This window comes from Microcebus murinus, chromosome 19 (genome assembly GCF_040939455.1).
Source record: "Microcebus murinus isolate Inina chromosome 19, M.murinus_Inina_mat1.0, whole genome shotgun sequence".
Lineage (NCBI taxonomy): Eukaryota > Metazoa > Chordata > Mammalia > Primates > Cheirogaleidae > Microcebus > Microcebus murinus.
In genome coordinates this window covers 39,003,843-39,014,465 of record NC_134122.1, presented here as the reverse complement: position 1 = coordinate 39,014,465, position 10,623 = coordinate 39,003,843, and the positions used below count along the sequence as shown (strand labels likewise).

Genomic DNA, 10,623 nt, shown 5'->3' with positions numbered 1-10,623 from the left:
AGCTGTTCAAAAATGAGCAGCTTGCAAATCTATCATAATGAGACATTGAATAAAACATTCTTATAGTGAGATCTAAGAAGTAGTTCAGTTTGAGAATTTGCTTCCGATTCTGACTTTCCAAAATAAAATATTCATGGCATAAAAAAAACCAAACCTTAAAATATCTAAAAGCAGATACATAGATATTTTTATCCGAGTCACTTCCCAGAGTTTGTATGTGTCTCTGTGCTCTGTTGATTAAAATAAAAGCAGTAGGCATCTTCTAACTAAAAGTTAAACTTACCAGTCTGTAGCTAAAAAGTCACAGTGGAAGAACATATATAAGGTGAAGAAAGCTTTTTAACCTTTCAGACTTAAATAATACTGCTGTATTTCAACTTTAAAGAAAGGTTCCATTATATATTTTTTGCACTGATATTTTAAAATATAAGAACAAGTCTTTGTAATACAATATAAATTATACTTCAATATACCTTATGTGAATTAAAAACAGGTCAACTTGCTAACTGTAATAAGGCATCTAAGTATCCACCAAAAGCTATAAAGAAATTTCTTAATGAGTGGTATCCTTTTAAGAGTAACTAGATTTAATGGGTTTCCTTAAAATGAACATTAAATGAAAGATTTGAAAAACAGGCAGTGATGCCATTATACAGAATTCCAGAAAAAGCATAGTACAGACAGTGTGATTTCCAGCAGGGAGACCAGATAGATCAGCAAACTGGAAACAGATGAGGGGCCAGCTTACATGGTCTGCCACATTTTATCAATCGCTGAGAGTGGAATTGGTTGCCTCGTAGGTTTGGTTAAAGGCTGGAATCCTTAGTGCTGATCCCACAGCCTAAAACAAAACAGCTCCTCCAGACAGGCTTCCTGCACTGGCCCGGGTGATGATGCTTTAAAAGCAACAGAGAGCTGGACAGTGTAAAGTTCATGGAAAACTCCATCTTTCATTTTATTTTACATGTTAGTGAATGACTACTGGTCTAGAATTTCAAGTGAGGATCACGTAAACACCGTATAGAATGTGGTAAACTGAATTAAATAAGAAACGCACTGGCTATCAATGCCAGACTCTTTGAATATCAGGTCATAAATATAACCAATTGTGCAACATAACCGACATGATGAGAAAAGCACACCGTACAATTAACAAATTTTAGTTCATATGATTAAAAAAAATAAAATATTAAACTGCATTTAGTGCAACATTTTATCATATCATACATCAGATTCCATGCTGTAGAGACATTGGGCTAGACCCCATATATACAGTACATACCGTGTTTTAAACTAGAGGTGAAAGGGAAAATATGGAACAGAAAATTTTTACATACATGTATACATCTAGTGGTGTTGTCCATTGGATTAGATTTATTATATGATTTGCTGTGCCATTTCCACTAGCCTGCAGGACACCCCGGATTCTTTTTTCCCCCGCAAAGATCTACTTTTGTATAAAGTAGAAAAAGATGGTGATAAAAAACTTCAGATGCTCCAAGAACTATGTCTCAGACACCACTGATGAACACCTGAAAAATAGTAAGAGCGATTTAGAAATCCACATAATTATAAATGTAAAAATAAAGATAACTTAAAGCCTAAAAGAGAAGTAGCGATACTTCATCTTGTGTTAATACTTGCCTGTACCTATTAGATGATGACGACTATAAATAAAAAGTCCACTGTGATAAATGGGAAGAAGGAGAAAGCTTTAAAAAGTTAAACGGCTGCATTTGCCGATTTTACAAATGAGCCTTCTATTTTAGCAAAAGGCACATTCATTTAGAACTCAATTAATCCGCGAAAGTCTTCTTAATAACATAAGGGAGAAGAGTATCTCAACCACTCTTGACAGTAGCTGCTTGCCCTTCTTTTCTTTCTAAGCCAGAACATGAGAATTTCCTACAGAGTATAAATTATACCAGTCAGAACATCTAAAAGCCGGGCGCGGTGGCTCACGCCTGTAATCCTAGCACTCTGGGAGGCCGAGGCGGGCGGATTGCTGGAGGTCAGGAGTTTGAAACCAGCCTGAGCAAGAGCGAGACCCCGCCTCTACTATAAATAGAAAGAAATTAATTGGCCAACTAATATATATAGAAAATTAGCCGGGCATGGTGGCGCATGCCTGTGGTCCCAGCTACTCGGGAGGCTGAGGCAGAAGGATTGCTTGAGCCCAGGAGTTTGAGGTTGCTGTGAGCTAGGCTGATGCCATGGCACTCACTCTAGCCTGGTCAACAAGCGAGACTCTGTCTCAAAAAAAAAAAAAAAAAGAACATCTAACTTTAACTTATCTCCTTTTCATATTGCAGCTGTGAAAAGCAGCAATGAGCCTCTGCGGTTAAACATGCTAGGGACTTAGGGCGGTGACACATCCATACCCACCTGAGCGCTCTCCTGCGGCCTCTAACAACCACACTCCTGAGCATTTGGGGCTTGTGCGCGCCGTGGTGACCTCAGTTGTCTTAAGGCAGCATCTCCATACTGAATACCTGAGCCCATTCTTTCTGGGTCCAGCTCACCTGAGGACCAAGCAAATCTTCTTTTTAAAAAGTTTTTATGTTTCTGTGATCCCCAAAATAAGTGAAAAAAAAAAGCAAAGTGTAGAACATCATGTATATACCACCACTTTGAATAAAGAGGGAAAAAATATATATATACATGATTGCTTGCACAGGCATGAAATATCTCTAGAAGGATACACAAAGAACTGATAACAAGGGCTGACTGCAGGAAGGAATTCTGGATGGTGAGGGCCAGAGTGAGTGTTCACGGAGGGGGATTTTTTCACTGCATATTCTTTTGTGCTTCTTGAATTTGGAATGATGTGAATACAATATGTATACAAAAATAAATGAATTTAAAATTAAACTACAGAGATACCACTTTTCACTTATTGGACTGGCCAAAAACCCAAGTATGGTAATGCACCCTGTGGACATGGCTTTAGACAATGTGAAATGATATATATAAAAGGCCATTTACTGCAGCATTGTTCATAACAGCAAAATACTGGCAACAACACAAATGTCCAAAGTAAACTGGTAACATAAATTACAGTAACACAGGTTGAGTATTTCTTACCTGAAATGCTTAGGACCAGAGTGTCTCAGATTTTTTTTGGATTTTGGAATATTTGCATTATATGTACAGGTTCAGCATTGCTAATCTAAAAATCTGAAGTCCAAAATGCTTCGGTGAGCATTTCCTGTGAACATCATGTCCGCACTCAAAAGGTTTCAGATTTTGGAGTATTTCGGATTTTGGATTTTCAGATTAGGGATGCTCAATCTGTGTTATATATTATACACACATATATCATGTGTATATGTATACATACATATTAGGTATTATATATGTATATAGAAACTCTATATACTGATTTGGAATGATTGGTAGGTTGCAACAAGTGGAAAAAAGCAAGATGCAGCAGTCTACCATATGCTAAATTTTGTGTAAAAGAGGCGGAGGAAGCAATGATTTTTGAACCATATGAATGTATTACCCATTTAAATTAAAATTACCCATTAAAATTAAAATAAAGAAGTACTGCTGAAGAATCCAAATTTATACCCTTATACGTTTTTCACCTAGATATAATTACAATTTTGGTGATCTCAGAAGAAAGGCATTTTGAAAGTTTTATAAGAGGCAAGTTATATCTGCTGCATTCATGGATACAATACTAAAGTAGCAAGATATTTAAACAAAACCTCATGTTGAGCTTCATAATATTCAACATCAAGCCAATTGTAACGATAAATATTTATCTTACAGAGTCTCTAAAAAATAACACTTTTTGCACCAAACTTGGTAAATTTGTTTTTGTTTTCTGATCATAAATTACAGAAGGATGAAGTGTCCCACTCCTGTGGAAACCCAACTCTCCCCCAGCACTCTCCTTTTCCCTGTCCTTTCCTCTCCCATCCTTCTCTCCATCATCCACCTCTCCTTCCCTCTCAGCATTTGCACATGCTAGAATTTCTTCCAACATCCAAGGCTCTTACTTTAAATTAACCCCTCCTACCCTACACTGCCAGCTTCTTCTCCACCTCCTGCTTGTTCCCTAGCTGGCAGCTAGCCATCTTCTACATTCAGAATCCTGCTGAAACTGTTCTTGGTGAAGATGACACTGCCTGCCTATCGTCTACCCTAGCGTGTATTTTTTAGCTCAGTTCTTAGCTTAGAGACCTTCCTCTGACATTTAGCAATGAACACTCCTTTGACCTGCTTATAATTTTGGCTTAAATGACACCTGCATTCCCCTGGTTCTCTTCACACATTTCTGACCATTTCCTTTTTTAATCTCTGTTGCAGGTTCCCCCTCCTCTGCTGGTCCTTCGTCTCCAGGGTTCTGCTCTTGATCACTGGTCTCTGCACCCAGGCTGCCCTCTGGATGGTCATGTTCTTGCCACGGCTTCAGCTACTTCTACATATTGATGGCTCCCTAAATCCATGCTGCCAGCGGGAACTCTCCCCCAAGCCCACTAGACAATGCCACGTGTCTGTTCCAGTGTTACTGCAGAAGCAAATCCAGAACAGAACTATCTCACTCCCTTAGTCTCCTTGCTTCTCCTCGGGCTCCACCTGGTCCCTCCGCCTAGTGTCCAAGTGTGACAGCTAGGAGTCGCTCTTGACTCCTCCTCCTCCTCAACCTCCCCCTCCTAAAAACCAGTTGCCCTGTCCTTCTATTCAGCACATGCCTGCTATTAGGCATGTTTATGCTATTGCCTAAAGATGTCTTAGATTCGTCTAGATCAGGTGTTCTCAAACTACGGCCTGCGGGTCACATGCAGGTGTTTTTGCCCATTTGTTTTTTTTTTTACTTCAAAATAAGATATGTGCAGTGTGCATAGGAATTTGTTCATAGTTTTTTTTTTAAACTATAGTCTGGCTCTCCAACGGTCTGAGGGACAGTGAACTGGCGGCCCCCTGTTTAAAAAGTTTGGGGACCCCTGGTCTATATCTCGTCATCTCTGCTTCTACATCCCTGGTGAGCTTTTATCAGTCATTTTTTACTCGGATTACTCAACAATGCTTTAACTGATATCCTGGCCTCCAGCCCTGTCCTCCCTTCAACCTGTCCTCAACAGGACTGATGTCAAGTCACAACCTGATCACATTATTCACCAGCTGACCCAACCCCCGCCACCGCAGTGATTCTCAGTCTTGGCTGAAAATCAGAATCACATGAGAGAGCCTGTAAAAACGCTGATGCCTAAACCACGCTTCAGCCCAGTGAATTGAGCGTCCCTAGAGGTGGGGCCTGGGATTGCAGTTTCCCACGCATCCCCAGGTGACTCCAGCACCCAGCCAGCACTGAGAACCGGTAACCTACAAGAGAAAGTTCTAGATCCTTGATGAGGACCACTGGCTGGCTCCTGCCTTTCTTCCCCCTTCCCTCCTGCCACTCCCTCCTCCTCACGCCCTTGGCCGGCTCACTCTTCCTTATACTTTGAAAGTTTGAGCTCCGTCATCACCTCCTCCTGGAGGCCCTCCCTGACGCTCCCTGCCCCTCTGGGTAGGGTAGGCTGCCCTTCTCTGTCACGCCAGGGGCCTGCGTGTCTCTCAATCGCTGTATCAGCCTCACAATATTATAATCACCTTTTGATTGTCTCCCATGAAAGACAGTTTCTTGAGGGCAAGAACTGTGATTCATTTTTGTATCCTAGCACCTGGCAAAGAATAGATGCTCAGATATTTGAATGAATTAAAAAGTGAATACCCACATATGTTCAGTAATACTTAAATAAAAATCGACTCTAGTAAGGGACGACTACAGAGTATTTCATCGGCTGCCCACATTAGAGTTATTTTGAGTTATTTTTACTGAAGCAATAAAGATAAAAACGAGGCATGTTACAGTCGAGGCGTGCTGAGTTAGCTTCAGAAGTAAAATTACTCCTGACTCCATAGCTCCAAGATGCCCAATCTGCAACCGCCAACATCACATGATGCACGCATCGTCCCTTGACATGTGACCACTGGTCCAACAGAATCGGCATGTTGTTGACAGAGAGTGGACAAAGGCCTATTCTTCCTCCTTTAAGTGAAGGGCCCCAAAGAGACTGTGGTTCCAAAAGCAAACACTGGCTGAAACCCTGACTGCCCCTCCACAGTCAGCTGGTTTGCTCGTCCCTTCCATCGCTGCGGAAACCATCCTGGCGAGAGGGTGGCCTTCCCCTCAGCCATGGGACGCGACCTGCAAACCCCTAAGTGGCGGTTTGAGGTTGGCAGGCGCACAGAGAATATTCTTTGACCAAATTGCTCCTGAAAATATTAAAAGGTGATACTATGATACTACTGAGCTAGAGAGTAAAACATGCAGCTGAAAAGTTTATTAATGGGAAGGCTTTTTACCTGATTCAATTTTGTTAAGTATTTTTCTTGCACACTGTACAAAAGCCTCTTCCACATTCTCCCCTGTTAGTGCACTTGTCTCCAAAAACATCAGCTCTGAAATTGGCATCAAACAAAATACAACACCATATTTAGAAGACGAATCATAATTTTCACTTACTATGAAAGCCCATTTAGCATTCTTAGAACAGCAGACAAAATATGACTTAAAACTATATAATTCTGTAAATATAAAATCGACGTGTCAATTCTGTTTTTTAAAATGTTAGAAGCATTTTAACTTTTTCTGAGAAGCAGCTGCTATCTTGTACTAGCACTTAATCTACTGAAGAGGTGGAACAAGCGATAATGCTTCCATAGCCAGAATGTCTGCCCAGCAGGAGAGAAGGCTGGCCACACGGCCCTGCCATCCATTTCAGGTAAAGAAGCAATTTCCTGGCAGGGCGTGGTGGCCCATGCATGTAATCCTAGCACTCTGGGAGGCAGAAACGGGAGGACTGCTCAAGGTCAGGAGTTAGAGACCAGCCTGAGCAAGAGCTAGACCCCATCTCTACTAAAAACAGAAAGAAATTAGCTGGAAAACTAAAAATATATGGAAAAAATTAGCTGGGCATGGTGGCACATGCCTATAGTCCCAGCTATTCGGGAGGCTGAGGCAGGAGGATTGCTTGAGCCCAGGAGTTTGAGGTTGCTGTGAGCTAGGCTGACACCACAGCACTCTAGCCTGGGCAATAGAGTGAGACTCTGTCTCAAAACAAAACAAAACAAAACAAAAACCCAAGGAAAAAATAAAAGAAGCAATTTTCTTCTTCACACAATCTGTATGTCACCACAAGTACAATCTACAAGTCTTCATACTTTTCAGGGGACTATATTGCAATTGTTCATTCAGCCCGTGGAGCGGCCTTATATGAATTAACACTCTTTTTACCCAGCAGAGTGGCTGCCAGTCCTTGCAGAAAGGCCTGTTCCGCTTGCTCTCCAGGCAAACCATGGCCTCTCCAGCCTCTTGTGACCTTACTTGTAAAGATGTGGACATTTAGGTCACATGAAAATGCCTTTTGTGCTTTTAACATTCTGAGCTTCTGTATTTCTAAACAGATTTTTGAAAACCGTCACTATTCTGGCTTATGTGTTTCTCTCATGTTTATTTTCTTAGCAAGAAACTACTCAGTTTACAAAAATGTAATGTGGTAGTCCTAGATTCCCATCAAACACCAATATTAGGATGTTCTAGTTCTTGATTGGTTCTAAAAATTAAAGTTATATAAAATGTCTGAATTTTTATTATTCTGTTACCCATAAGCAACCAGTAATTTTATGTGGCATTTTCATGTTTTCTATATGGATATCCAGAGAAGTTTCATAGACACTTATAACCAGATGACTTAAATTTAGTTTAAGTAAAATAAAGCCAACAAGCAAAGTATTTCTCCTATTAATACTTCCCTTTCTATTTAGACTAATATTTCACCAACTTTCCCTCAAAATACATTAAAAAATGATGACATCTTCTCATTAGGGCCTTTAAAAATTATCGTGATAAATTTCACTTTAGGCCAAGTGCAGTGGCTCATGCCTGTGATCCTAGCACTTTGGGAGTTGGAGGCGGAAGCATCACTTGAGGCTGGGAGTTTGAGACCAGCCTGGACAATATGGTAAAACCTCATCTCTATGAGAATAAAGAAAAAATTAGCCAATATAGTGGTGCCCAGCTATACAGTCCCAGCTATCCAGGAGGCTGAGGCAGGAGAATTGCTTGAGCTCAGGAGTTTGAGGTTGCAGTGAGCTATGATTATGCCACTGCACTCCAGCCTGGGCAACAGAGTAAGCGTGTGTGTGTGTGTGTGTGTGTGTGTGTGTGTGTGTGTCCCCATACATACATACATACATAAATAAATTTAGCTTTAACCCAAGATCTCTAATATTCAAAGATCCAATACTAAAAAAGTGGTCACAGAATGTAAATAGATTTGCTTTTATCATCAGAGTAACTTTTGTAGGCAGAATGCAATATGCTGAAAATACACTAAATAAGTCTAAATTTACAGTAAAAACAATCTCAAGTTCTACATTTCCTAAATATAACCTTGAAACTCCAACAGATGTTTTAAACTCAAAGAAATGTTATTACCCTCCCCCCCCCTCCAAGTTTGCCATTTGAAAAACAGTGAGAGAGAAAAGGTCACTTGCCATTTTCTTGAGCAAATCTGGAGGCTTCTAAGAACGTAACTTCGCGATCTGCATCCAGGTCCTTCTTGTTTCCACAGAGGATGATCACAATGTTCTGACTCGCTAGCATTCTGGCATCTGTTAACCAATTAGTAAGCGCATTGTAGGTTTCTCGGCTGCGTAATATAAGATTGTGAAAATAATACATGTATTTTATAAAACTAGCAACTCTTTCCAGTCATTCTCACCACTCGCACTGCTCTTCAACATTTTGGGGCAATGGCAACAACACCTTTACGGCAGCTCATATAACCTGAATGCACCGAGTACATGACACACCCACACAGCGTTTGTTTTATTTCCAAAAAATGAGACAATAAGCCAGATAGACAGTTTGTTGTTTGTTCAAGTAAAAGGAAACAGAATTTCCTTCCTTCATTTTACAAATATCTGTTGAGCTCACAGCACGTGCCAGGCACAGTGCAGACACTGACTGGTGGGCAAGGTGAGGAGCTGATGGCTGCCACCAAGTCAACCCTGCAGCATGCTGGCACTTTGTTTTGTAGGAATTTATCACACTGACACTTTATAAGGACTCTGTGACAGACTGCTATTATCCTCCTCTTTCCGTGAGAAACCTGAGGCCCAGAGAGATTAAATTGCCCCAAGTCATACAGCAGCCAGTGGTAAAGCCAGGACTTAACCAGGTCTTCCCGACACCAGGACCAACTCCTAGACCCACTGTTTTCAGCCCTCATGTGTCTAAGGACAAATTTCCGACCATGATACTTTGATACCGATTGATGACTTCACGTCTTAGCAAGTTGAGCCTTTCACCGGGCAAGCACAGTGAGGGCTGGGCAGCGAGCTGCCTGCCTTCTTGCAGACCACACAGCTCTGGGGACACAGCCTGGGACAGGGAAGCAGCCGGGTAATGTCCCCTCCTGGGACTGGTTCCCACCCAGAAGGAACCCCTCATGATACTGTTTAGATGACACATTTCTAGATCCATGCAAGCAAACACTGAGATCAGTGATATCTGATGGAATGTCTTCGGGGTAGGAACGTTCTGCAACCTGCACTGTCCAATACAGTAGGCACCAGCCACTTGCGGCTACGAGCCCTTGAAATGTGGCCAGGGCAACTGAGGAACTAAATTTTTTATTTTATTTAATTTCGTTTAAATTGCCATATGTAGCTAACAGCTACAATATGAGTGCTTCACGTTAATTTAAACTTTCAATAACCTCATGAGGATGACATGATTATCATCACCTTCATCTACAAACCAGGGAACCAAGGTCCAGGAGTCTGAAGTACCCTGCCTGGGGAGGCCACCCAGCTAGTAACGGGACCCGGACTGGAATCCAGGCAATCTCAGCCCAGAGTAAGTCATTTCTAAGGACTCACCACACACAGAAAGCTTTGTGAGCCTTAAGGAAAGTGTCCACGCATCATGTTAAGCGATGGAATGAAACATGAAGTATTGCTTTATCTACCTAAAACCTTATAAACACGTTTCTCCAAGTGGTAAAGTAGTGGTGGCGGCTGGTTCCAAGACCTCTAAGACCCCAGGTGAAAGGGGGAAGAGGCTTCCTGGGTGACAGCCACACTGCACATCCCCGGACACACAGCACACACAGCGCGGAGGGCACCTTGCCAAGGCCGGCCTTCGGGACACGGCACCAAGTGGCCGCCTCCACCCTGGGGAGCTGGCATTACCTGGTGATGTCGTAGACAAGGAGAGCCCCGGCCGCGCCTCTGTAATAACTTCTTGTCACAGACCTGGAAGAGTGACACTGGCTTTACTTTCAACCAATTGAGACCCTTACTACTGACTACCATCTGCCCATGAAAATCACCCACGTTTGCTTTGTGAACCACAACCCAGGGCCAGACATTGTTTTAAAACAGAAATGATTGAAAGATACTGAACGCACGTGTTAGGGGTTATGCTGTCTGAAACCAAGTCACAGAAACCACAGGGAGGAGGGGGATGTTGGGACAGTGGGATGTTCTCGCAGAGCCGACGCAGCTCTGAGTGGACGTCCCGACACTCCTATGGAGGGCGAGGTGTCTGCAGGCAGAAGG

General features: G+C 42.1%; 1 protein-coding gene across 2 annotated transcripts in view; it reads right to left on the bottom strand.

The window, feature by feature from the left end:
- Window positions 1-926: 926 nt before the first annotated feature.
- RAB4A (RAB4A, member RAS oncogene family) overlaps window positions 927-10,623 on the bottom strand; it is a 33,891-nt gene continuing 24,194 nt past the window's right edge. Inside the window, exons 4-8 of one of the 2 annotated variants that reach the window (XM_012764339.2) lie at window positions 10,255-10,317; window positions 8,554-8,708; window positions 6,361-6,456; window positions 2,386-2,522; window positions 927-1,532 (exon numbers count right to left, since the gene is read on the bottom strand). In XM_012764339.2, the coding sequence (XP_012619793.1) occupies window positions 2,407-2,522; window positions 6,361-6,456; window positions 8,554-8,708; window positions 10,255-10,317 (430 nt within the window). In that variant the 3' untranslated portion in view covers window positions 927-1,532; window positions 2,386-2,406. The remainder of the gene's footprint in view (window positions 1,533-2,385; window positions 2,523-6,360; window positions 6,457-8,553; window positions 8,709-10,254; window positions 10,318-10,623) is intronic. The other variant, XM_075995448.1, reaches the window with a different exon arrangement.